General features: G+C 46.7%; 7 protein-coding genes across 7 annotated transcripts; 3 read left to right on the top strand and 4 right to left on the bottom strand.

The window, feature by feature from the left end:
• Nucleotides 1–2,334: 2,334 nt before the first annotated feature.
• On the top strand, nucleotides 2,335–2,748 carry N7478_010677 (uncharacterized protein; the record flags this gene model as incomplete). The annotated part of the gene is made up of 1 exon (XM_056926891.1): nucleotides 2,335–2,748. One exon carries the CDS (start codon nucleotides 2,335–2,337, stop codon nucleotides 2,746–2,748), a length of 414 nt encoding a protein of 137 aa, XP_056776261.1.
• Nucleotides 2,749–4,147: 1,399 nt separating this feature from the next.
• On the bottom strand, nucleotides 4,148–4,822 carry N7478_010676 (Zn(II)2Cys6 transcription factor domain-containing protein; the record flags this gene model as incomplete). Its single annotated transcript, XM_056926890.1, has 3 exons — nucleotides 4,148–4,237; nucleotides 4,307–4,418; nucleotides 4,476–4,822. The coding sequence occupies 3 exons, from the start codon at nucleotides 4,820–4,822 to the stop codon at nucleotides 4,148–4,150; spliced, it is 549 nt and encodes a 182-aa protein (XP_056776260.1).
• Nucleotides 4,823–6,519: 1,697 nt separating this feature from the next.
• Nucleotides 6,520–7,362, bottom strand: N7478_010675 (uncharacterized protein; the record flags this gene model as incomplete). The annotated part of the gene is made up of 2 exons (XM_056926889.1): nucleotides 6,520–7,044; nucleotides 7,129–7,362. 2 exons carry the CDS (start codon nucleotides 7,360–7,362, stop codon nucleotides 6,520–6,522), a joined length of 759 nt encoding a protein of 252 aa, XP_056776259.1.
• A 959-nt stretch (nucleotides 7,363–8,321) lies between these two features.
• N7478_010674 (ATPase AAA-type core) lies at nucleotides 8,322–10,719 on the top strand (the record flags this gene model as incomplete). The annotated part of the gene is made up of 7 exons (XM_056926888.1): nucleotides 8,322–8,344; nucleotides 8,511–8,614; nucleotides 8,663–8,781; nucleotides 8,838–9,669; nucleotides 9,720–9,906; nucleotides 9,964–10,036; nucleotides 10,084–10,719. 7 exons carry the CDS (start codon nucleotides 8,322–8,324, stop codon nucleotides 10,717–10,719), a joined length of 1,974 nt encoding a protein of 657 aa, XP_056776258.1.
• Nucleotides 10,720–11,329: 610 nt separating this feature from the next.
• Nucleotides 11,330–12,039, bottom strand: N7478_010673 (uncharacterized protein; the record flags this gene model as incomplete). The annotated part of the gene is made up of 2 exons (XM_056926887.1): nucleotides 11,330–11,880; nucleotides 12,036–12,039. 2 exons carry the CDS (start codon nucleotides 12,037–12,039, stop codon nucleotides 11,330–11,332), a joined length of 555 nt encoding a protein of 184 aa, XP_056776257.1.
• A 1,991-nt stretch (nucleotides 12,040–14,030) lies between these two features.
• Nucleotides 14,031–14,883, bottom strand: N7478_010672 (exonuclease; the record flags this gene model as incomplete). The annotated part of the gene is made up of 2 exons (XM_056926886.1): nucleotides 14,031–14,624; nucleotides 14,683–14,883. The coding sequence occupies 2 exons, from the start codon at nucleotides 14,881–14,883 to the stop codon at nucleotides 14,031–14,033; spliced, it is 795 nt and encodes a 264-aa protein (XP_056776256.1).
• A 5,395-nt stretch (nucleotides 14,884–20,278) lies between these two features.
• On the top strand, nucleotides 20,279–20,509 carry N7478_010671 (uncharacterized protein; the record flags this gene model as incomplete). The annotated part of the gene is made up of 1 exon (XM_056926885.1): nucleotides 20,279–20,509. The coding sequence occupies one exon, from the start codon at nucleotides 20,279–20,281 to the stop codon at nucleotides 20,507–20,509; it is 231 nt and encodes a 76-aa protein (XP_056776255.1).
• Nucleotides 20,510–26,651: the final 6,142 nt, after the last annotated feature.

The raw sequence follows: 26,651 nt of genomic DNA, 5'->3' as shown, positions 1-26,651 counted from the left end.
TTAGGGACAGCTTTATTATACTAGTTAGAGTGAGAGTGGATATTAGGATCAACTAGACTTGGTCTTCTGATATTATCTTTAATGCTTGGCGGATAGATACGTAGGCTAGGTGAGGTAGTCTGTGTTACTTATATATATTGTGTATAGTATATATGAACCTCCCTGGGTAAGATGTATATCTAGTCTCCGAATTAAAGAGAAAAATTTTATGGTGACGTATCTTTGTACCTGAATTTCTATAACTTAGAACCGGGATCGTCTTCACAGTTCCTGGAGAGGCTATGGCTGTTCCTAGGATCAGTACTAGTATCTCTAGGAATGGTATATAGGTTCCTAGAGATAAAGGGGCTCCTAGGATTAGTATTAATCTTTCCTAGCCTGGCAAAGATGATTCTGCTATATGAGAAGCCTAGGCTCGGTCATAGTATGTTTAAGTCGGTGTATATAAGTGTTATAGTGTGTTATAAAGCTTTACTATCCCTTCTATTAACCTATATTAGCTCTTATACTATATATAAAATATGCTGGATAACCTCCTAGATGAAATCTTCCTCTAGATCTTTATGAGTCTTGATAAAAATGACATTGTTAATGTGATCGCTTACTGCTAGAAAACTGTGACCATTGGTGTGACGGCTCTCTTTAATTGTCTCTAGCGCGATAAGATACTACCCCTTTATTGAGCCATACTTAATAGACGACTAGATATTATACGATAGTTATTGGATCTTTATTAGGCAAATCCTAACTCCGAGTACCGTAGGATGAGTATACTTCTGCTTGCTATTGAGATGAGCTATCTACAAGTAGTTAATCTTATGTTGGAACATTACCTATGGCTGTCCTATATTTGTGACTCTTAAGGTCGAGGGCCGTTGTTAATCGCTGTTGTAAAGGGTACTTTTGCTATCGTTGAAACCTTGTTGTAGTACTTAGCGCTGGATGTTAATGGTTGATGTACCGATGGTATGTCCGCTTTGATGTATGTAGTGGAATACTCGGAGCACGCTATTCTAAGCTATCTTCTGACCGATTCCTGTGTGAATGTTAGTATCGAAGATCGCCTTGGGTAGAATGTGCTATATTCTGTAGTTCGAAAAGAAGACTATATCTTAGTGTAGATCCTAGTCCGTGACCCTCGCTTGGATGTTAATTGGTATGGTACCTACTGAAATACGGTACTACTTCTTGCGGTTAAACCCCTTAAGAGAAGATCGTCGCGTGGGATAGTAGAAGCCCTACTACTTAATCTAAAGGTTGATATCGATTACTAGGATTCTAGGGGGCGTACGGTGTTGTGGTACGTGGTAGATCTGTAGAATGAGGAGCTAGTGTAACTGCTCTTGGACTAGAATGACCTTTATTTGAATGACGCGGATGATGGAGGTCTTACCCCTCTTACACAAGTATCGGAGCATCAAAGCCCTCGCTTGCTCTAGATGCTTATGAGGCAGCCGAAAATATGTATTAATGCTATGTTGAGCTTGGTTTTCCCGCTGTGGGCTGCGTGTTGGGTGCGTTCGCTCGGGGTAGTCTAGAACTTGTTGATCTAGAGGTCTATTTAGATTAACGTAAAAGCCCTCTTCTCCTTTGGAACTTTGCTCCTTCATGTGGCTGTTATTAACCAATATTTAGATATTGTGTCTCTTCTTCTCTCGTAAGGTGAAATTGTATTGAATGAGGTTGGGCCCTTGGGCTTTACAGCCCTTATGTTTGCTGCTGTAAGCGGGTATACTGCATGTGTTGAACGGCTGTTGCGCTACCTATAGATTGATCTCTAAGTTTAAGATCCTTACGGATACTGTGCTTTCCGCTTGGCGATACTAAATAGATATGTTCGGTCGATTAACCTGCTACGTACTGTATTCGTGCGGTAAACGGTATAGAAGCTGGCGTCACTATCGGTATAGCTTCAGCCATAATGAGTAGAAGAGACCTAGAAATGTTTAGTGTAATCAATATTTGCGAGACTACATTCCCCGTCCTAGGTTTATAGAACTCAGAAATTGCTATATAGCACAGCCCAGGGAGCATGGACGTTAGACAACAGCCACTGGAAAATGCGGCCTGCTTAATTACTGACTTCCCTGCCCTAAAAATTAATTCTAGAGTATATAACCCGTAGGATAGACTGTCACAAGACCCTATTGTTCTCTATCGTTTGCGTGTGATATAAGCGTGATCAGCCGTGGCTACAAGACACTAAGCGCCGGATAGAAGTCTTTGTGCTAGTTTCACTGATGGCCCGTCCTCCGTCTATTGTATTAAGTGTATACAGTCGCTCGCCAGATACACTACGGCTAGACTTCTCAACGGCTACGCCTGCCCCGCGGGATGATCTTCCCGAGATTACACCACTGGACTACCGAATCTTTGTGGCGGGGAGAACCACCATGGCATATTAGAGTTGACAAAGACACACCTCAGTACAGTAAAGAGCGTGGCGCAATCACTGAGAAGCGCAGCCAGCGTAATCAGCAAGCTCACGAGAATGAGTTCTACCGTACCTGTTGCGCGAACTTCTGCTATCTAGCGACAGCTGTGGTTGACATTATACAAAAGCTTGTATTGGAAGAGTACTTCCATTCCGACCAATTTATGTCAGTCAATGCACGCTTGTGCCGGGCTACATTGGCTCTTTGGGCAGCCTTGGACGCATCAAGGGTGGAGGAGGACAGGGCGGAACGTATTTGGATGCAGGAATTGGATATGCCAACACCTTCGAAGCCATCTTCCGAGTGGATCTAGAGGTTTTTGGCATCGTATGCGATTGAAGGTCGAGCTGGTCGAGTCTTGGGTATTGGGATCTAAGAGTGTTCAGTGAGATGTGACGGACGAGGCGACAGCCCGGGCATCCTGTTTCACTCGTGAATTTCCGTTGGAGCGAACGTTGGCAGGGTGGGAGTACAGAGAAAGTACCCGCTTGAAACGCTGAGGGGTACAAGCTGATGTCAAAGGGAGAATAGAATGATACCCAATCACAGTCCCAATCATTGAACCCTTTTCAGTCTAAGGAATGCCATATGTGAACTCAAAAAGGCCACTTCGCGCCCTTCATTTTGTTGCGGGGCGCTTCCTGCTTCTCGCTTCAATTTGGGGTGCAAAATGACGACTATTCAGAATCAAATGAGTTTGGCTCTGGAGGTTATACTTTGAAGGCTGCGCGGCTGAGGTACAGGTTGGGCCTTCATTTGGATTGGAATCACCATTAAATAGGGCAGCGGCTCTCTGTCCCCTAGCATTGCTCAAACGGTGACAAAGATACCGCACATAGTACATGCCTATGACGCCTACTAACATTCCACTACTTTGAGTCCGCCTCTTCTTACGACGTACGAGGTGATGACGCCATGTCATTTCATCTCACTGACCGTTGATAAGCCGGCTACATCACACAACGCACACCTCATCAAAGACTGGCATCCACCAAGCTATTTCGTGACCCGAGGCCTCTACCAGCAAAATTGCAGGGTCCTTGCCTACCTCGCATATTGGACAAGATACATCACCTACACAACATCAAATAAATACAAGCCATGGCACGCCGCGAGACTGATTCGCACAACACCGTATCTCAACAAATCCCTTGTATTTAGAGTAAGTCAGATATTGGATCAAGTACGTTTTCGTAGAGTGCCATCGGCTATCACTGCAAGATAACAGGTCTGGAAGAGTTCTGTGTAGGTGGAAATCAAAAGAATGTATTGTCTCGAAATGGGTGACGTTGTGCTGAACTCTGACTAGCCCTATCCTATCGCGACGCTGTATCGAGCAGGTTAGATTTCTACTATTATATGAAATTCCTCATATATGGACTCTGCCTCCCTAGAATTATGACTACGCACCTAGCTACTGTGCTAGAATGGGCCTCTTGAACAAAAGGGCTGCTGCTACGAGATACTGGTCTAGAAGAATCAATTATCCATCAATTCGATTGGCCTCAATTGAGAATTCGAAGATTCTCTTTCCTGGCAACAGTGGCTACGGCTTGTACACTCCTATCCATGAGCGTTGGTCGTATCGTTCCAATCTTCTCTCTGGGTAATTCTTGGCCCATATGAAGGGCCTCTCCAAGCAAGTTGCCACTGACATTTGAATCAGGTCCGAAGTGGAGCCATCAATTTTTTCAAAGTAGCATTCAAAGCTCTCAAACTGGATCGGCTTCCACCGGTTCAGCAGTAGACAAGGAGCCGGGTTCACTTGTGCTCTTGGCAATCAGATCATGGCCGTGGTTATACTAGAAGATATCGAGGGTCAGGAGCTTGTAAGACCCTAGCAATAACAATGTTACTAATAAGGTGCAAACCTTAGAGAGGACAGCAGAGATCAATTCAGCATCTTGGACATTGACACTCTTGAGCAAGAGTCGCAGAACGTTTTTGTAATCATGTGCCTCACTCAACACCTGCGCGAGCTTCCTGTTGCTGTTGTGAGACTCTTTCAGCTTGGAGGATCAGGGTAAATCCATATGTTACCTTTGCATCTCAAGCGACTTCTTTTCTGGATATTGGCAATCATAGTGCAGCAAAGCACAGCGTTGGCACCGTGGGCTTTCTCCTGTACACCTGGTTTTACTCGCACGGCAAGAAGAACAGGCACAGGTTATGCGGCGGGCCACATAGGATGTAGAGTTGCGTAATCTGGGGATCGGTAACTTCAAAGGGACAGAGGGCGCAGCCATAGAGCCGGCCTCATTTGACTCATCGGGTTGTTTACGAACCGCCTGGGCAGCCATTTCTCTATGGCGAGAGTGGCTGCTCTGCTGGCCAGCATCTATCAGTAATGGAGCATAATGTTCGTTGATCAAGTGATTCACATCCATTACGAGCCGCTTCAAGCAAAAAATTTAACGGCAGTCTTCTGGTGCGATGAATGGAAACAGTCTTGAATAGTACGTCTAAATTATTTCCAGAAATTTCAGGGGGCTTCGTTTGATCCGTTTGCACAGTGTGTGGGAGTAATTCGTTGGTCGATACAGTCGCAGTGGATCGCTTTTCGGAGCTGTGCAATGAAATTTTAGTATTAAAAATTCTGATTGGAGCCCATGCTCCCACTACCCACTCACCTTTCGTTGTGATATGCGGTCCGCAAATCAGGACGGTACAACTGAGCCCCACATTCCGCCCCAAACGTATTCATCTAATACGATCTTGGCGACTTGCTTTCTTAGCAATTTCAATCCCATGGGCACATTTAGCAATTGAATCCAATGCATTGAGACCGAGACGTAGATATTCGGTCACGTGCACCGCGAAATCGAAACGCGGGCATTTCTTGTTGCATCCTGGGAGATCACCCAATATCCAGCATCTTCAATATTTTATCGACTGCTCACGCTCAATCCCAAATTGTCTTTCTTTCCCTTCTACTTTCTATTTCACTCCTCCCGCCTTTGGTAGAAAACTGTTTAACGGTTCCAGGACCAGAGCGGTGCACATCAATCTCAGGGTGATGCGATCCACCACAATTCCTCGGATCTAGGGCGTGAAATCATATTTATTCCGACGATAGGTTGAGGTTAGAAGACGCCAAGATATTTTGAATTTTATTAAACACCACGCACATGTTCCTGCTGGTCTGGGAATGCTTAATGAGGATTTCATATTGCAATTGGATCAAATTACAGAGCATCAAATGAAGACACCATGTATTTAGCATTCCGGAGAAAGGATCTGCGTGCTGCTTTGAGGCTATTGACCAATGATGCTTAAATATCCCGACTACCCTCGAGTGGCTCTTTCTCACAAGAATGAGCCCAGTGTTATCAAATTTGGGCTTGATTCGGCAATGCCTGGGGCCCCAGGTTGCCAGAATTTTTCGTATTTTTCGCATTGACCATCTATCCCTACGCAACACATTTCGTCCATCCTGTTTCGCAAGGGCTCGCCAACGGGATGTTCACGATTGAATCTTGCGACCGTGGCTGTTCCGACGATTAGGGGTTGAGAGTGACGACTTGCTACAACAACTTGATAAAGCTATTGATCTAGCAAATGCTCAAGCTCTGTCAGCAATGAGATGTAAATAGTTTGCTTGTTTTGGAATCTACCAATTCCATCAGCAACTCAGTAGACTTATTTGCTGCCTTAATATTCGCGAAACGTATGTCTAAATTCTAGCTTTGGACGAGCATGGAAACGTTGACTGTCATGATATCGGCACTCTTGTGGGCAACCTTGTGTCTCGCCTTCTCTCTTTGGCAGCAAATTGCCCATGTTAGTCGTTCTTTGCGTGCACAGACCGATTGGGAAACCCCATTTCGAATGATGGCTTCTACTCGTTCAATGACTGTTGTAGTTCAAAGATTCATTATACTCTTTTAGAAGAATACATGAAGTTACATATACAACCGAGAAGATCAAGTTGATTGGTAATCAACTTGATACTACATAACTATAGATATCTTGGAAATTAATTCCGATGGTGCGGATTAGTTCCTGATCTGCATCAGCCTCATATCACAACATTTCCCCCAGGATCGCTTTGCTGGCAGGACGATACTGGGATTGAGCGGAGCAGTCAGGCCTCCGCAAAACACTCAAAAACCTTCGTGGGAAAATAGAGTGGAAAGAGCGCCTGCGCTGTCACGCGAGAGCGAGCCACTAAACGTAATGTGCGAGTAGCGTCCCGCGCTGCCCCTCCAGAAGCCACGTAGAAAGCGGGAAGTTGCAGCCATGAACGTACACCCAAGCCGGGCATCCAGAGCTGTACATATTGTCCTGGCTGTGCATCCCACCGCGCAGGAACCGCGATGTCAATCCAGAGAAGCCGATTGAAAGACCTCGCGATAGCGCGTTGAGGGGTGAAGCGCCACGACCCGTGGGACCACATGGCTTGTAAAAACGTGACAATATCCCAAGCAATCCGTGCGCAGACTCCTAGTAGAACCCAGCTATAAGCCGACACCCGGTCGATCAGGTGGTAGGCAAGGGGGCCAATGCCAAGTAGAGCGAGCGCATAGTGATCCTTGATGACGGCTTGCGGTCGACGTCGGAGCAATACACGGAGTGTGCAAGGTAGTATGAGGACGAGACTAGATGCAGCCTGGTACAATCAGTAAGTCAATAGTTTCTTCGACAGGGAGTGAAGAGGGGCCAGATAGGGGAAATTGCGGCCCACACGACTTACTAAGAACGGGGTGACGAAAGGAGCACCTGGGCGTAAAACCTGCGTTACAATTCCAGAGCAGGACACATGGAGACTGGTTTGGAGGACACAGGCCCGGTCTAATAACCGATGAGCCCACTCGAAAGTACCCCGATCGACGCGGCAAAACGGCCGGAAGGCTGAAGCTAAAACCTGTACAGAGGGGCAGTAAGTGTGACTCCCAGACAGCCAGACCGCTTTTGCATGTCCGCCCATGACTGGGCTCGGAAGCTGAGCGCGATAGCATTAGCAACCACTCCGGCAATGACGATGCCTCCTCGCGAGTATGACGGAATGTCTAGGAATTGAATAGTATACGGCACGGGTCTTAGGAAAACATGTTTCCAGGAAGCCACAGATTGCACGGTCCGGAGCAAATGGCCAAGTTGGTGCCAGAGACAATAGACCAGCCAGAACAACAAGACCAGGAGCGCGGAGAGGCCATACTTACTCTAAATAGGTATACTGTCAAGCCAGTCTACGAATCTTGAAGTAGTGCGAGATATGCTGCATCACAAGGAACGGTCAAGTGTCATGAAGATGCATTTATACTTTTGTCCCGACCAATTTATTTCGCTGCAATAATTGAGGGCCTCAAAATCTACATGTCATTGTAGAAGATGCCGTGCGTAGCCGGAGGATTGATGAGGAACAGGATTGGCAGTACATACCTGCATGGATCATGAACGGTGGAGGTTCTTTCTTGAGTACAGTAATGCTACGACATTTTCATCAACAGTTGATGAGGGGCAGACTGTTGAACTCTGCGCCCATGCTTCACCTTTTATTCTCATCGGGGATATGAGAGTCTTTTCTTCAACAAGGAAGTGTTGGCCGGCGAAGAAACAATCATGACCCATTTGTGGCAGTGAGTGGTGATTCACTCCAGGGGCGCCTCATCACTGCCTGCGTAAGGTGATGACCAATTGCGACGCCTTTCTACCCAGTGCCCCAAGAGTGCAGATGTCAACACAAGATACCAACACAAAAATGCGCCTGCATTTCAAAAAACCGATCTCTTTAAGACTGAACATTCTTTGTTGTACGTGGCCACGGAAGCGTCACCTAGGACCAATCCACATCAGGCCGATGCGACTCCACTAAAGGAATTGCTGGAACATGCATCGGCCAAATTTCCATAGCAACTGAGCCATCTGAGTCTTGCTTTTTCAACAATGAGCAAGCAGAGAAGTTCCAGGTGGCAGAGGGGCTTGGTGTCGAAAGTCCGATCTGTAACACACCGGATGACTTCAAGTCGTTTGAGAAATGAGCATCAAAATCCCGGTTTAAAACGGGTTTGGAAACGTACGAGCCACCGCTTCCCCTTCCATTTTCGCTTCAGAAAATAACTGACCCCGGTTTAGCTGGGATAATAAAGCATGTAAATACAAGATCGCCGAATCGGTGGAAACCAGCAATGGTCCGGAAGATTTTGCTGAATATACCTTCGTGGCCCGTGAACGCATGGGTTCGTGATATCTTTGCTTATGGAGGAGACCTTACTAATGTATGATAGATCGAAATACCGAGGAGGTGACGCCATTTATAGACGCCATATCAGAAGGCCTGCGGGACATACTTCGTGAGGTGCTGCTCGATATAAATTCTGTTAGCCTGATGGAGGACAGGCCATCGGTATTCGAGAAATAGTATTACCTCCAAGACAACCGATGACCTGTATTTTGATCAAGCAAAGTGTCCTTTTCCATTTCATTCCTGAGCTCGAAGGATATGCGAGTAACTTGGAAAACGGTGTGGACCAAGGATCGGCACATGCGCAGCATCTCCGCCTACTCATTGGCCACCTCAAGCACGCTTATGCTCCTACCTCGCAACGTCTCAAGTCAATGTTGCAGCACGATCATATTACGTATGACCTCCTCCCGGCACTTTTTAAACCCGAATCCTATGTCTATACAACATGCTTTGGCACAGGAGAGCCGCGGTGTGTCATTTTCGACGCAGCGGAAGAGTTAACACAACATGACGAGACGTGGTTCAATCTCGAATGCCGATTCCTTGATTATGATGGAGTCAGATTCGGCGAGGCCGGGATCTTTCTGCGTGTACCAAAGTTCCGAGGGTCAAAGCCGATCGCGACACTCGAGGCTTACCCTCTCCGCCACCATCCGAGTCACGAGCAGGTCCGAAAAGACCTAATCGAGAGAGGCCAGAGGTTTCGGGATTTTGTTGGCTCGCACATTCAACACTGTAAAGGCAGCGCATTCTTTATGAACAAGGGCAAGGCTATCAAACTCAACATCAAAAGTCGAGTCGCAGTGGACGCCGCATTTTTCCATGAAATGCAGCCAAACTATTCCAGGCCGTCTCTGCGCGACATGGCATTGAAGGAAAAGGATGGCATTGCCGTCTTTGACATAGGTGCGATGTTCATGGAGGAACGTGAGCAAGAAAAAGAGAAAATGCGAGGAGACGGCATGGAACCACAAAAGCTGAGCGAAGCCGATATGCTAATCGCCTGTCCAACAGTGTGTTGCTTCAGTTCCAAGGAAAAAATGTTTTGTATGTGACGCGCTCAACAATTGATTGAGGACCAGCTAATGTGACTTCAGTGGAATGCGCAGTCAGTGCTTTTAGGGATGTAAATTGGTCACCTGAATCATTTGACTGCCTGCAAATTCCGCCAGAGAACAAGAAACTCCTCTTGTCGATGGCAATAAACCGCTTGGGTTTGATACCGACAGTACCCTTTGACGACGTAATTGACGGAAAAGGCCAAGGACTCAACATCCTTTTGGAGTATGTCAACAAGTTATTTATGCAATATATCAAGACTTCCGTCCTAACCAGAAATAGTGGGCCACCCGGCGTCGGAAAGACATTCACGGTTGAAGCAACATCGGAATATTTCAAGCTGCCTCTATACTCGGTACGAGCCAGTTGTGGCGCTGATAGTGGCCTCGCTAACCTTCTCAGATATCTGCAGGCGAGCTCGTTGTCGACCACGGAGATTCTAATGCGCTTGAACAACAACTTGAGACTATTTTCAAGATCGCGCATCACTTCAAAGCCGTGCTCCTATTGGACGAGGCAGATGCATTTATGGAGCAGCGTACCTCTTATCACGGTGCTCACAATCGTCTGGTGACTGTTTTCCTCCGAAAGCTAGAATATTATCAAGGCATTTTATTCTTGACTTCGAATCGGGGTATTCAGTTTGATGAAGCAATCCTCAGCCGGATCCATTTAATCATCACGTATGAGGGCCTAAGCAGGGAATCTCGCAAGGGTCTCTGGTCAACCTTTTTGGCCAAAGCACATACAGTTCAAGGGTCTGCCAAGATTGAGGAGCACGACCTTCGGCGGTTGGAAGCGTTGCATCTCAATGGGCGCGAGGTGGGCTCCGGAGCGCTGCCATTTACTTCTTGTTTGTTGACTGACATCGATAAGATCAAAAACATCGTAGCAATTGCACATGCTCTTGCTGAGGCGAATGCCAGCCAAGTGGACTATCAATACATTGAGTTAGCCGCCGGCTCACGTCAGAAATTTTCGAAGGAGTTTGGCAGACAGGAGATGTATATCGCAGCATACCTGGGGAACCCATGCTAGCGATGTTGTTTATTACCGATGTCAAGCGGCTCGCCTCTTGTTGCGATATTTCCATAGTACACGACAGTCCATATCATCAGCCCTGAGCTTAACAGTTGAATCCACGTTTTCATACAATCCATGGCTCCTCAGAAAGCCTATTCTGTACACGAAAGTCTTATGGACAGAAATTCAATGAACGTTCGCAATGATGATTTCTTCGTAAAAGGCTTCAGCCAGGCCCGCATAATCATTCGGGGATGTCGAAGATGTAGGAGCGTGAGTCACCTCCAAATTCTCATTGATAAAGACAACGTGAGTATCACGAATAAGATAACTAATTTGAGAGGTATGAGGAACGTTCCATTCTCACGAAACACGGACACGTTTCGCATCTGCTGCCTCTGCTTGACATAGTCGTCGTTTTGCGGCCCCTGGTCGCTGCTTCGTCGGTCGGCATCTCAGACTAGAGCGGTTAAAGGCAATGATCAAAGCACGCCCAAGCTCTTCACTCCAAAGAACATTGTCTCGCCTGAGGTCTCCATGTATTATCCCGGGAGCTTTGATTTCCTTGTTGGATTTGCGAATTTCACGGCAAAGCCCCTGCGTCAGCTCTATCGTCGCTGTGCTTTTACCCCCCCCAGCCCATTATGAGCATATGGCGGATTTGTCCAGCACCATGGAGAAAGTAGATTTTTGCTAAATCAAGAGTACCCAGAAACACAGGCACGGCGGATCCTTGGGCCCGCCGCAAGGTTTGGTATACCTGCGCCTCACGAGAAACTTCTTTCCACAATCCTGAAGTGGTGCCTTTGCCGATAGCCGTATAACCATATTTCGCGCAAGTAAGTTTGAATGGAGCACCATAGGATCCACAACCGCCAAGAGGAATGCATCGATCGATATCCTCGTCCAATTGACTTTTCAGTGAAAACATTAAATCTTCTGCAGAGATAGGGTGCTGAGTCGCGTTGTCCTGATCCTGGCGATGGAGGTCCACGTTCGGACACAGCTCATCTAGGGACTTCCCAGTCTGAAGGCCGAGTAAAAATCGTAGCGTGCAAAATTGTGCAGCGCGGCGTCGGGAATGGTCTTCTTGATCATGCCCTGTCTCTTGCTGGCGACCGGGTCGTCGAGCGGACGGTGAAGTTGTAACTTGGCTGATCCTCCGCTCGTGGCCAGCTGTTTGGTAAATTTTTTTGTACTGTACTACAGTACCCACATCTGCTGTCTTACCTCGTTCAACACATGATTGATGAGGAATTTTAGTTCAGTCAATTAATTTGAAGGGGTCAAAAAAGTGAAGAACACTATCGTTAATTGATGATCAACGGTACTCATGACCGTATTACGTTAAATGAGAGCCTAACAAATAAGAAAAAAGCGGAAGTGCATTTTTGATACTCTCAAGAAGAGGGATTTAAATGAGGTTGGCTGTGATTTTGGGGTAGGGTCTAAATTTTTAACCGTAAACCAGAATTTGCTTGACTTAAACGGTCGATATTGACACACTCGACTTGATAGATTGATCAATGGTTGTGTTATTGCCATATCTAGACGCTTTAAAATTATTTTAATTGACACCAGCGATGATCAACGGGAAACAGTGCAATTGAAGAGACTCAGTCAAATTAAAATTGCTTTATATTTCAATGTAAATGATTGGCTACTCAACAAGCCATTCTCCACCAAGAGCGTGGGCCCTTGCATTTCCTAATATCTCTGCAACCCCAGGGTCTTTCACTCGAAATTATTTCAACCTGCTTGTCATGACCACCTCCGGTCCATTCCGAGTCCGGGCTCGCCCGGGATCCACTTGGCTCATGTAGAACTTAGCTTGTCTTCATTGTGGCTCCATTCTCAACCACTTCAGATATAATTGTATCATTATAATAAGATAAGGCAATCCCCCAAAACTCATCATAACATTCTTTATGAACCCATTCCTACGGTAAAGGGAAACCATATAGCAAATTGGACGACCATTCATTGGGCAAGCATGTACATCTAGCCGCCGATGCAAGATTTGATTGGCTCACTTACTGTTACTGTTTGCTCCACTTTGGAGTGCCATTCCTTCGATTCTCCATTATAATCGGGACGCTCACTCATATAAGTGAAAGGGTTGACGCAGGCATTAGGTCAAGTATTCCTTGTACTGACAAGATAATCCAGCTATAACAAAACCCAACAAAATGAGTTAAGTGAGCTAGCACAGCTTTGAAGCATATTTATACTGGAGGTACTATCGGTTTCGGATAAGAAAGGAATCCAGTGGTGAGTACAAAAGGAAGAAGCTCAAATGGAAAGGAGATAGCGGAGCCTACAGAACGAGGTTTGCAAGGCAGCAGGCTAGTTATTGGACCGCGTCCACTTTGGCATCGATCCGGATAATCACTTTTCCTGAGCATGCTGGGGCCGCTCGTTTATGACGTGTAGATGACTGTTCGGCGGGCAAGCTGTTCATGGCTGAAGGTTCCTCTGGCGAATGAATGCTAACGGTGTTTCGGGGAGCGATTGTTGAGGCGATTCAGATGCAATTTATAAGTCGACGACAATGCTAGGCGTCATCTCTGGGATCTGCGCAATGGATCTGGGAATAAGGTTACTCGCTCCTGGGAATCTTCTTGGTGCTGGGATCATAGGTATGGTTCCTGGAGGTCAGGGTTGTGCTTGCTTGGGTTTTACCACTAGGCTAACAGGTCATAAAGGCACAATCTTTGGTCGACCAAACATCCAAGCTACTATATGCTCGATCTCTAACAAGCAGCATTTGGTTTCCTAGGTTCAGACGGGGCTAATACAATGACACCGCTCACGGTTCTATACATGCGTGTTTTACGTTTTGGCTTTTACAGACCTGGAACTTACATGTCCCCCTCTGTCCCTTTTGTCTCGTTTTATCAAGACCAACTCGCGTTCCCTCAAAAGAAAAGCAGTTCTGTAGTGGCCCTTTGCCAGCCCCAGGAGCCGAGCCTGGGGCTTCAGGAGCGACACAGCTCCCAGGGCCTTGTGAGCCATCTTAGAGATCGACGGGAGTGTATCTGGGAATAATCCCTAGGAGGTTGGTTGGTGCTGGGATCATAGCGGTTGGTTTCCAAGATTCAAATGGGGAATAGCATATCTCTTGATTTGGTCACAGTAACACTAATCCTGATTAGAAAGTATGGGCAGATCCGATGCCTTTGACTAAAAATAGTTTCAGTCTTTTAATGTTTCTTTCTTGTCGCATTTTCAAATTCATATATTTAAACCCCAAAAACAAGCCAATGTATGATGAGAGGAAGCTTTTCTTTGTGTATCGTTGTAGGTGTGTACTGATAAGATGAGGACTATGCCCAACCTTTGGGTGCGAGCGCCATATGTCTTCCCTTGCCATTGTAAGAGACGGACTTGGAAAGTGTGATACGTCTTTCCACCTCTGTTTCCACCCTCAACCTCCAATTCTTAGTCATTCGTTGATTGTATTTACGCCACAACTTAGGCAAGAATTGAACGTCTTGTGCACAGTACTGTATGATTTTGGCAGACAGTGGGCGAGCAATGAATACCTCGTAAGAGCCGCCGCACTCTGGAGCAAAAAGTTTCCGTCCGGCGTCTTTACATGCTTTCCATTTTGCTCTTTCACCTAGCGTCATAGGAGCATCATGTTCAATGCACTTTCCTAGTCCATTCACAAGTCTTCTCGAAAATGTGCGCGTTGCAAGCTCCATCAACTGAAGATCTTGCACTCCAGCTAAATTTATCCCATAATGGCTGAATAGGGCATCTGAGTCATTGCGGACATCGAAGAAGACTTTTGGAATAGAGGGTGATTCGAGGATGGAACGTAGAGTTGAACCTTCCGATGTGGGATGAGAGAAAGCCTTGTCTTTGAGAGTGTAGATATCGACAAGATATGTTTTTTGTGTTGAAGAAACAAAGACCTGGAGAATAGATATCGTGCCATTTCGAGAGAGATTTGTTCCTTCAAGGTCAATGAACAAAGAGGGGGGCCCAAGCGGGAAGATCTGCTAGTGCTTTCAACAACTCAGTCAGGTCTCCAACGGTGTCGATAATCAAAAGGGAAGGTTCATCTTCCAAGGACGCGGCTTGTAACGTGGTTGCGAGTGCTGGCAAGTCTGTAAGGCTAGAATCCGCCGATGGTGACGGTGAAGGTGGCTTATCGTCTGCTTTGTCGACCATCTTCGGTATTCTAAAAGGGTTCGCGACAAGCCCTTTTCAAATTAACGACTGAGGAATTACTGAGAAAAGATGACTTACGGAAAATTCTTCAATAGAAAGAGAAGGTTTTTCTAGTTAGAGACATGCAGTGGGTGAAGACTTCGAAGAATCAAGGGCGGATCTGAAAATGTATACTCGAGGCCTTGGGAAAGGGGTCGAACATATCATAAGTAACCGACACAGATTGCCTACAGCTTGCCAAAATGTCGCTTTCAAAAGGGTCACGCTTATATGCACCATACATGACATGGACCACGTCTCTCAGTTCAATTGGTGAAAATAGCGTCCATAATGCACGCTGCACCGTTCTTTTGTCTTATGCTATCAGTTGCGTACTTACTGCCAATGGGACCTGGACACGTTGAATTCAAGAGGCCTCCCGAAGTCTTCTGTATGACGTGTCAAAAAAGCAATGTTGAGACTGCGAGAGCCCGTGCTCTGTTATCTTGCTGAAGCGAAACAAGGTAACCACGTAGACATATACTTGACATGAAATTTTCATCGGCTTTCCGGTATCTTGACTGCTTCCTCCAACTAATTTTTTGGATACTGCACGATGCTTTGCGCTCCCTGCCACCGATATTTTCCCACTCAACATGCTTTGGAACAGCACCTTCAGTCTTCCAAGCATCGTTGCGAGCTTTGCAACATATTTTTTAAATCGGCCCACTCAAAGAGTCAACACATAAACAGCTCAAGAACTCATCTTAGACAAGCAAGTGGCGATGAATCTGCCAATACTTTTCTGCAGACACCCCCCGCCAACTTTGGAGTAAAGAGCCATCAAAGGCCAGCGATGATTTTAAGCGCGACCGCTGATAATCCGGCTCAGCCATATACTGGCATACCCCGAGCTTTGGTCACTCCTGTCTTTCGAATGGCCTGTCGTCTTCGCTACAGTAAGCCCGATGTTGAAATGCTCTTGAGTCATGTCAGTACGCAGTTAGACAGCTCAGTCATATCGGCTCTCATTGAAGCTGCTCTTCGACTGCTACCGCCCGAGAGTACCTCCGAAGGTAAAGCAGAGGCGATAGAAAGAATGAAGCAAAAAGGGGAGCGGGCGTTACTGCACGAAGTATCTTTCATCGACCAAGTGAGAGAATTCGGCCATCAATTTCTGACGGAGAATGAACAAAAGAAAAAACAACTTTGCCCAACGCCTGATATCCGATTTCATGAGCCAGTATTAATACAAGGACACTTATGCCACTGGATCGAGTACAAAAGCTATTTCGGCTTTAAATCAAATCCTTTTATCGCCTCGAAGGACAAAAAGCAATTTAAGAGATATGCTTCTGAGCTAGGACCTGGCGCTGTCGTTTACAAGCTGGGCTTTGAAACTGAACACATTATAACGACTGAAATTTGTTTCTTTCGCGAGGCGGAAGTGCTCCATCTCCTGGGAAGCAGTTAGGGTTTAAATCAAAATGCGGGAATATATGAAGTTTTCGTTGTGGAACTGTGTATCTACTGGGAGGAACAGATTGAATCGGGTATGATCTCCTTTACCCAAAAATTCTGTGCTTCATGAACTCTCATGCATTGGCTAAACACCTTTCTATAGTATTCTAATCGGTCAGTCCTCTTTCTCTCTGCCCTCGAGAAAGCCCCTGTTCTTAAACTCGACAATGCTACAATTGGCCAATGTCTGGATCTTCGTTCGCTACCTTGTCTTTTTTTGTCATAGTTTCAGTTTCAGCAAGTCAGATCGTGACTTACTCAAACCTCTTTAAACCCTTAACAAAGGCATCAATAAGTGTGCTTGTGCTTGTAGCTCATTTGCTGGTCACCTACGCTGGTTGCATACATGCTCTTTTTTATTGGTTTGCCGCTCGTTTGTACTGCGTGTTTGTATTGAATCAAAAGTGGGGTTATGCCGCAATTGAATGGCTCGGCGATAAATGATTGGCTGATAAGTTGCCCCTTCTATTCGGTCGCATCCACTGTAGAGGCGGTTTAGCCCCTGCTCTACTGCTCTACGGGTCAATACTATTTTACGATGGTTTTTCACGGGCTAGAGAATTCGGAAGTGACGAGCTTGGTGTTTCGCCGGCGTTGATATCTATCGGTTTATCAAACCCATTTCTGCGTGGCCTCTAGAGTAATGTACGTCTAATCCAAAGAGGCAGTTCTGTAGTGTCCCTTTGCCAGCCCCAGGGCCTCGTGAGTCATCTCCGGGATCGACGAGAGTGCATCCAGGAGCTTTGTTGGTACTGAGATCACATGTTTAGTTCCCGGGTTCAAAGGAGGATTAGCGCATCTCTTGATTTTGGTCACATTAACACTAATCCTAATTAGGAAATATGTAATTGCTGACCACTAACTTAATGAGCAGATTTAATAAGCTGTGGATACACTTTGCGCAAGCGAACAGATGTTGTAAAAGGAGTCGCTCTTTCTGGCAGGTAAGTTGGATGATCTCTTGAATCGTTTTATCGCCCAAAACCGAACCAATTAGTATGTACCCCTTTGAGCATGTTATTTTTTTTATGTCACGCAGGCGACGATACTTCCCCATGATATTTATAACTAGCAGATGGGACCGATGTTTATCGGATAGAGCCTCATACATTTTCCTATCACATCCGCTCCCCCAGATATCCCAGATATATTGTGATTTTTGTCTATTCTTCAAGATCCAATCGAAATTTAGAAGAGCGTCTGATAACGTATCGTCTAGTAGGGAACTCAGTCACCCTGGTATATGTGTGTATATCTAAATAGAGCAGAGAAGCTCAAATAAATATAATGAATTTTTTGCTTTCCACTTACTTGAGTCGCAAGAAATGAAAAGCAAGATTTAACTTGACCGAATCATATTCGCTCATATAGATAGGGCTTTCACTTGTTTGGCTGTACCTGTAGTGCAATGCACATTCAAGTCTGGATCGGGTATCCCGGCCATGCCGTTACGTTTCGATGTGACACTAGGTAGAATCTCAGGTATGATTATCTTGCATTGCAGATAAAAGGACTAAAAGAGCGTCTTGCATTTTGAGACACAGGGCCCTAAGTGCTGCCTTGGCGGCTTGCCAATCCGAACAGTCTCCGAAGTGTCGATGACGCAATTTAATGCGCCTGATTGCGCATAGCAAGCTGCCTTACTGAATCCAATTTTTGGAGCCTCATCTCGGAATATTAGCATATAAGGCCTGAACCCTATAGACATGCGACCTTGTTCTCATTTTCCGGTATATAAACTTTCAAAGCCTACTATCCTTTGCTATGCAGTCTTTAGAACTAAGCCCCGTATTGCAGAGTTCTGCAGGACCCCCACCAGTAAACCCAGTTGAGGGTTCGTTCAACACTGAAAATGGTCGGCCAAGCATCATTCATGAGTATTGCTTAAAAGCGGATCGTGAAGGCCGCAAAAATTGTATATGGATCTGTATGAAGAAGCGAAATAGGTGGCTCGCAAAAGATGTGTGCCTAGAGAAGGAGGGACTGGTACTCGGGATATCGGAGTTGCGCATGCAATGCAGCTGGTGGAAACGGCATTCACTTTATTCTGTCGTAGGGGTCAATGAAGTCATGGTGAGACCTATCTCTCTTTGAAAGAGAACAAGTTGTATACTGACAAACCATCTTGAGTTTCGATGCGCTAAGTACGACAAAAGAGCAAACGAAATTTCTGTATACGTGAAAAATATCGATTATGACTCTGAAATTGAAGGGATTCAGAACACCATTGAAGAACCAGGCTGGGATGTTGATATCTGGGAATGCGGTGTGAATATACAGGGGAAATGCCACGACCCTGGAGTTGAATGCCCTAATTCACGCTGGGATACAGCGTTAGGAGAATTTTACTGCCCTATTCAGCACTCCCGAGCGTCGCGACTGCGGCAAGACGTCTATAAGTGGTTACCTTCAATGGTAGAGTGCTATTGGCAAAACGTAATCAAACCAGACGACGCCGAATTTCTTGAGGCCGGCAGTTTTGTCACCTTTTATCGGTATGCCGCGCTTCCATAATTCCTCGACTTTAATCTAATGGGATTGTTTTGGACAGGAATCTTGCATGGGATGCTTGGCAAGATGCAATGAAACCATACGGACAGACAATAAATGGGTTTAAGTTGGTAGAAGGCTGGCATATACGCTATCTATTATGTCTTACCGCATGTAGTCTCTTACTCAGTGCTTGCGTCGTAGCAGTATCGACTGCAATTCAGGGAAATCTGGAAGCAGGTCTGACAGCAGGCTCATATGCACTTGCAATCACAACACTTGGTCTGGCGGTTTTGACATTCCTGAGTGCTATATTTTGAGCTGGACCTTAGGACCTACTGATACATTCCTGGAATCGCTTCAGCCGGTCCTGGGAATCTGTAGCAGACCTCTAGGGGCAGGTTAAGCTCCCAGGAACAGTAAAACTTCGATCAATGAGCTTAGAGGTGGTTGCAACAGTGTCAGGGATTGACATAAGGTATTACACGATAAGCGCAGGAGAAGGTCCAACATGGCGCTTCTGAATTCCCTAAACGCGGGGAAGCTATCTTTTACTTCCCCGCGCTAAGTCTTGTATCTAAAGTCGACCATAGCTTGCGCGATATTGATTATTCATTTGAAAGACACACTCCTCATCTAAAGATACGTTAGACCCTCACTAATCGCCCGAGCCCCACTGGTTACAACCCAGTCCTCACAATAGTAAGCGGCGGAGTAATTCTAACTGGGGGACACTCTATGATCCTAGAGAACTGTCTTCAGGAACTGCGTACATGATTCCAGGAGTGTCAGAGATTGACACGATAAGTGGAGGAGGTGGACCCACATAGCTTATCTGGGTTCCCCTGAACGCGAGGAAGCTATCTTTCTTTTGCTTCCTCGCGCTACGTCTTGTATCTAGAGTCGACTATAGCTTTCTTAATATTGATTATTCATTCGGAAGACACACTCCTCATCCAACGATACGTGAGATCCTCACAACCCCTTTTGAAGATCCTAGGATCGGCAACGTTAAATTATGAAAGAAATTCATCCGCGAATTCGATTGATCCGGGAAATTGAGCCTTCACTTCATTACTTAGAATCGATCCGGGTTGAGGGCGACCTCTCATATTTAGGAACCCTTTCAGAGTAGATCTCCCCGTACCAATCAAACAGCGTGGCCCTTCAGCCCGATTAGATCACGTACCTCTCCGCTATTTGAAGACGGAATGTATGAAATGACGCTGACCGGGGAATGTAGGTGGTTTCACTGGTATGATTTGTAGATGTAGCAAGTCTACTGCCTGTGACCCTGCAGGTGATATCGATAACCATTGAGAGGCCATCTATAAATCCGGGGCAAGAACGCCCCCTCGCACTGTACTAGTTCCTCTGGCCTTACGATCCTCTTCCAAAACATTCGATGCTGCGCGAGATTTTTGTTGCTTTTCTTCGTGTTTGGGGTCGCAGAAGAAATCTTGATGAGCGGCCTGGCGAGATTTTTATCAACAGCCGTGCGCAGGCAGATTCACAGCTGGCCCACGCAAGCACCACTTCTATGCAAGAGCTCAATGGCGAAGACATGGCCGACCAGGTGTCGTACGAAAATCAAAGCGGGGGAGTTTCTGCAGATTCGGTGGCTCCTCACGAGTAAAATCACGTCACTGATCCTCTTGTGAGCCCCGCCTCGACCTTGCCCTCCCACACACAGCCGGGGAGGCAGGGCGTTAAGGTCCGCCGTCTGGAAATCGGCACAGACGTCGATGACATATACTGCATATTTTGTCTCGCCGAGAATGGGAATCCTACCGTTGAGAATGTAATTCTGCAGTGTCGACGCTGCCAAGCATTGTCACATTTGAGTTGCATGGAGGAGTGGTTGAAGCAATGCAGTCCTGAGATGCACGAGTCATGCTGCGCCTGGTAAGTGCAATGAACGCGTCTATCAAAAGGCTGGTTACTAAAGAGATGCAGCCGAAGTGAAGAGCCTCAAGACGCCCTGCTACGCGGGTGGCCATCGCAGATTCGAATGAGCACTGATGCAGCCAGAAGCTGGGGTGTCACCGCAGTTGCCCCATGCGATACTCCGTCTGCGGATTCCTCCCCCTCTGTATACAGATCCACCCCAGTGCAAATTTTGCAAGCGGGTGCAGTGCAACAAGAGAGACCTCAGATATTGCCCCGCAGATCGACTAGACTGACCGAAGAGAGACGCCCACGTCCACCACTCCGTCGATCACCGAGGTTTCGAAGGAATCAAACGGGTGGTTTTGAGAGGGAGAATTGATCTTGGATAAAAGAAACGACCGGAAATCGACCAGGGGCTTCGAGTTGAAGCGGAGGGCACAAGACCAAATCTGTTCTATCAGCGTCAAGGGCGTCGATCTTTTGTGGCCCTTCGGTCAGTCTCGCATATCTGCTTTCGTCCTAGATGTTTTAAGCTCAGAAAAGGGCGGTTGATTTCTTCAATAATCACTTCTTGTGACATAGCATGCACTGAAAACCGCCTGGCCGCATAAGGACATCTCGCAAGCACGCCAGAGTGGGACCGAATGTCAGGCAATGGGACCATCCGTAGACCCGCCTAGAAAAATCGTGCATCACACATAGCAGAACCACCCGCCATCAGCAGGAGAGCGACTTCCTTGCCTGGCCTCTACTCCGACCGAGATTTGCTGCAGTGAAACCACCGCCGAGCTCATTTTAGATCAAGGTAGCCAAGTAATATCTGATTGATAAAGGCACCCAGCAAGGTAAGACCTCCATTTGAGAAGCCTCTGATGTCAAAACCGTGACTTCAAGCTTTGTAGTCGCGTTGAATGCCCATCCTCCAGAAAGTCCCACGAGAGCCCACCCGGCAGCGCCCGTGCCAACAATTCCATTGCGCGGTAGTGTATTGGTATCTGGTAGAGCCCGACCTTTTCGTTCTAGACGAAAAAGCTGAGCGAGTAGGTAAGTTCGAATACCACACCGTTAAAGCCCCATCAGGGCGAGCTGCGCTTGGGAGCTACCCCAATTGAAGTCAGGCTAGTTGACCTTTAGCTTCAAGAACGCGGTGAAAGCCCAAAATTTGCTATGCTGCGACAATGTGCCCCCGTCATGTATGAAAGACCTCTCATGAAGTCACGTTTTCGATTGACCTTGCTGCTGATCCCACTGTTGAACGTCGCATCCCTGTCAACGCAGCGTTCTCAAGATTGGTTACAAGTCTGATTGCACAATTAGCTTGAATTGGGTAAAGACCCAAGTTGCCCTCCCTAGAGCCATATTCGGACCATTGGAGCTCCCCGCTGGCCTCCTTTCTATTTGTCTGACACGGTTTCCCGCTCACAAACGTTGAGATTGTCAAGAGCGTGAGCTGGTGTAGCCCCAGCGTGAAGAGAATATAAAGAAGAATTAACCGTTGGAAAAGCGCAGATGAGAACGATCCATACTTCGTGAAATTCCACGCTCGTGCATCGATGCTCACTTGTGAGATGCACTCATCGCGAAGAAGCCCAGCGGAGAAGTGTTTGGGAAATGACGTCACGCGAAGTTAGCTGTGGCAAGTCCAGTCAGCGGCGCGTCGGACCATTCAAGAACAGCGACCCAAATCTGGTCCCGTCAACGTAGGCCGCCTTGAACATTCATAAGGTGCTGGAAAGGTTGGCACTGTCTTTGTGTTTGGAGTTGCTTCATAAGTCGGCCCATCAGAAAGCCCACGCAGCCACATGGACACGATATCGTGATTTGATGCTGGTGCCGGAACGGAGCCGCATCATTGGAATTGGCTCCTCAGATCTCCATATATAGAGTCAAATTTTCAATCAACTTGATCCTCTCGCAGGATGTATTATCGAGTATCACCCCTTCAAACCGACGATCAATGATACCGCAGACGCATCATAAGTGGCCATGCCGACGGCGAGATGGCCACCACAGGCCTATAAGTAGTACTCTTCACTAGCTCTGCCTCTAGATAAATGTGAAACCCACCTTGAACAGGCTTAGCTCACAGCGTGCCAAGAGCACGTCTCTTCAGCACCATCACAGATGACCGAGGCGAAGGACGCTGATGTAAAGTGGCCTTGTCTAATGACAATGAAGATCAGCCATCGGAATGCATAATGCGGACCCAACAGTAGGTCTTGTCATAAACTGTTCATTTCGCGTAGGTGTTGACTTCGGTGAGGTGAGACAGGGAGCCACGCTAGCCGTCCACTGTTAACCTCCAGAGCCTGTACTGCAGCAGGCCTCGCGTCTAATGCCGCTTAAAACCAAGCTTTTGATAAGAGACGACGGCATTACCAATGGAATGAGCAGAGATCAGGTAACAAATCTTTCGATGAACGTGAGAGGTCTACTAGAACGATAGTCAGCCATATGAATGTAAATACAGGGGGGGGGGGGGCGGACGCGATCAAAAGCCACCTGTTGGGTAATGTGGGTAATGCGCTTCTTATAGTGTTTCGTAGTGCGATTGATCTCCTGGGTCTCCAGAGCAGGCATCGAAGGGTATTTTGAGATGACACACGCATGGAGTGGGTGTGGGAAGCACGAGGCAACCAGTCGCACTATTGGTTATATTAGTACCAAAAGAGGAAGAATAAGGATAGGTAGGCATGAGCGGGGAGACTCTTTATCAACCCCAAAAGTAGCTGATATATATGAGAACAGACGTGAGTGCAACCCTTGCCACCGAAGAGGTCGTTCAACATGGCTGCATAACTATACGTAGTCCTCGGAGCTCCGGAGTGACCGATAATCTATAGCATGAGATATGAAGATTAGCCTGCGTGACTGCGAACTCTATGCCCATTGAGTGTACGAAGGTCGCTCTTGTCAGCTGAACGCTCTTCCAATATACATGAAAAATACCAATGGAATAGAACTGACCATGAATTTGCTTCATCGAGGAGCAAGATCGCGAAGTTAACCTATACCCGCCGTGTTGGAGTCAATAGGGTCGATGGGGGCTGGCAGTTCCACCATTCAATTACTTGGACCACGACACAATCAGCAAGGCTTGAGCGAAGCCTGTTGAATGACTATTCGTTCTGGGAGAGCGGGATCAGGTGGAGTGTGGGTGGGCGACCTTGAAACCATCGACATAGCCTTTCAGTGGATCTGGGCTTTCCTTTGGTTTTAGCGTCACGCGCCATGTATTGCGTACACACTGGCTTACTGCCGGTGTATCGAAAGGCTCTATGAGGGGTCAATGATCTGTCATTCGAATTGTTTGAGAAGTGCCATCACTCACCCACGTTCTATACCTTGAAGGTCCGAGCTACCTAAGCGTGGATTAATATAGAGAAAGCAGCGCAAAGGACGGGTTGAAAAAAAAACGACATCCGCCGATATGAGATACGTACCTGATGGCATCACATCCTTATCGCTGATGTGGTTGACGAGCTGTTCCTTCTTTATAGTGTCTTCTGGTCTTGTAAACAAAGTTGCAAGGATAGAAACGCTTCAATATAAAGTGCGTCTCTTGTATTCGAGGTGGAATCGGCCTTGCCTTGGGTACATGATGGGTGGCCTGTCCGACAACTAGTCCCTTGCTATCGAGTCCATGATCGAGAGGGTAGGAAGCTCCATGAGCTATCCGGCATCTGGGATAGCCCATACCGGGACTTGGGAAAGAGGCCGTGAAAATATCTGCCATAGAAGGATAGTCAGCTTAATGGACACAGAATCAATCAAAGGTCAGCGAATACGGATCACACTCATCGTTCGCTGGTATTCATGATGTATCAATCCATTCACCTTTCTGTGAGAGATTCTTATGATACAAGTTCGTTTGATCAGCGATTGACCTCATGGGGTTGTTATTGGGCCTACCATATAAAAAGGCTCCTCCGTAATCTATCGGGGGTAAGAGCCTGTCATGGTTGTCATAGAATGTGTTCAGATCTGAACTGTACACAGACCGTTCGAGAAGCTCTATTGTGAGATCGTTAGATAGGACATAGTGCCTTTTTCATGGGTCGGATGAAATCAAGACCTCACTTTGGTAGAGATTTTGCGTGCTGCGGTGGATGTATTGGAAGCCTAGCGGAACCCGAGTGACATACGGTGTTAGTATAAGTTCTAACTCAGGGAGGGTGGTACTCACGTATTCAAGTCCTCGTATATCAGTCCTAGAGAAAGAGTGTTATCAGTGAGAGATAGCTAAGCTTGAGCTGATGGCTGGGTACACTTACAAGTAGTTGACGAAAGAAAGATCAAAGTCAATCTTCGCAAATGATATGTGCGAGGAGAGATGCAAGAGGAAAGTCAGACAAGACAGATGGGAGCATATTTATACCCTTCAGGGCGGAGTTCCTCGTCTTTCGCTTGGATCAAAAGTGGCAGATTGCGTGCCTTGCTGATTTGTCTAGGCAAGAGGAGAAACGGTATACCAGCAAGCAATTTTCTGCGCTCAAGCAACATGGCCACTCACCAGTGGTGAGCAAACAGGAGCAGCAAAGACCGAATGACAAATAGTCGGCATGGAGTCAAGGTTCAGGTAGATTATGAGGCTAGAGGAGGCCCTCCAGCAAAGTAAAATTGCGGCTAACTGAGAAACCGGAGTTTATTCACCAGCGGATTCAGTTAAATCAACAGCGATGAGCAAGCAGGAGTAGCAATAATAGGTAGAATGACAAATAGTTGGCAAGGAGCCAAGGTCCAGATAGACTACGAGGCCAGACGAGGCCCTCCAGCAGAATAAAAGTGCGGTTAATTGAGAAACCGGAGTTTATTCACCAGCGGATTCAGTTGAATCAACAGCGATGAGCAAAAATGAGGCCTCCCAAGGATACGCGGGATGACAAATAGTTTTATGAGGAACCGTTGAGGTAGAGTTTGAGTTCTGGTAAGGCGAATTAGGGATATAGGAAATGAGGTCATGAACTTTCTTCACTCGCGAAACAGTTGACTCAATGGGTATGAGAAACAGGAGCTTGATCAGCAATATTTGGAATGACAGATAATTGTTGAAAAGTGAAAGTTGAGGCGAGCACTAGAAAGTCCTCCCTTTGATTAGTAACTTGACTACTTTCCTGGTTTTTCTCACTAGCGGAAAAATAAATCCCTACAAACAACAAAATGGATTTGCTCGCTCCGCTTCTACCACCTTTGTGTGGACGGACAACGAGATGTGAACACGACACATAATACACGCCCTGGAGGGAGCGTGAAAGTTGCTGTTCCTCCCTCAGCAGAATGTGAACCTTTGGTATCCCAAATTGGCAAGACCATAACAATGCATGGTCATTCAAGTGAGCCAACACCGGGTACCTTGGATCCACACCGGTGCGGCCCGTGGGTCGAGGTGGGGCCACCATATCCACTCTGGTGCCTCAACGTTGAGTGAACGACAGTGAATGATCAGCGAGAAAGCCAGAAGCCCTCAGAGAATGATGTAAATGAGAAATGGCTTAATTTTGTGCGACCCCCAAAAACTCTCTATGGCGTCCTTGGAATCGCTTTCCATTACATTTCGGCCGTTCCAGCAAAAAGCACCGCTCCTCAAGTAGCGGGTGCCGGGCATACACTACTCTACGAAAGACACCCAAGTGCCTCCCACCAAAAGCTGAGAGTTGGAGACAGTTATTCACTAAGTTGATATGCCATGGGCTTTTTTATAGTAATGCCATAATCAGAGTATATTGACAATCACCAAGAACTCAGAGCTCTCCGGCTTCTCTGCTGCCAATCTTGGTCACATAATATCAGCCCTTAATTAGAAGATCTGGAGAGGTAGGGCTCTTCACAAGTCCAGTAATGGATGTATAGAGGAATACCCTTGAATAGCAATCATGTGGGCATGCCTT

Source organism: Penicillium angulare, assembly GCF_028827245.1.
Source record: "Penicillium angulare strain IBT 27051 chromosome Unknown utg000007l_segment0_segment0, whole genome shotgun sequence".
Classification (NCBI taxonomy): domain Eukaryota; kingdom Fungi; phylum Ascomycota; class Eurotiomycetes; order Eurotiales; family Aspergillaceae; genus Penicillium; species Penicillium angulare.
This window is presented reverse-complemented; position numbering and strand designations above follow the sequence as displayed.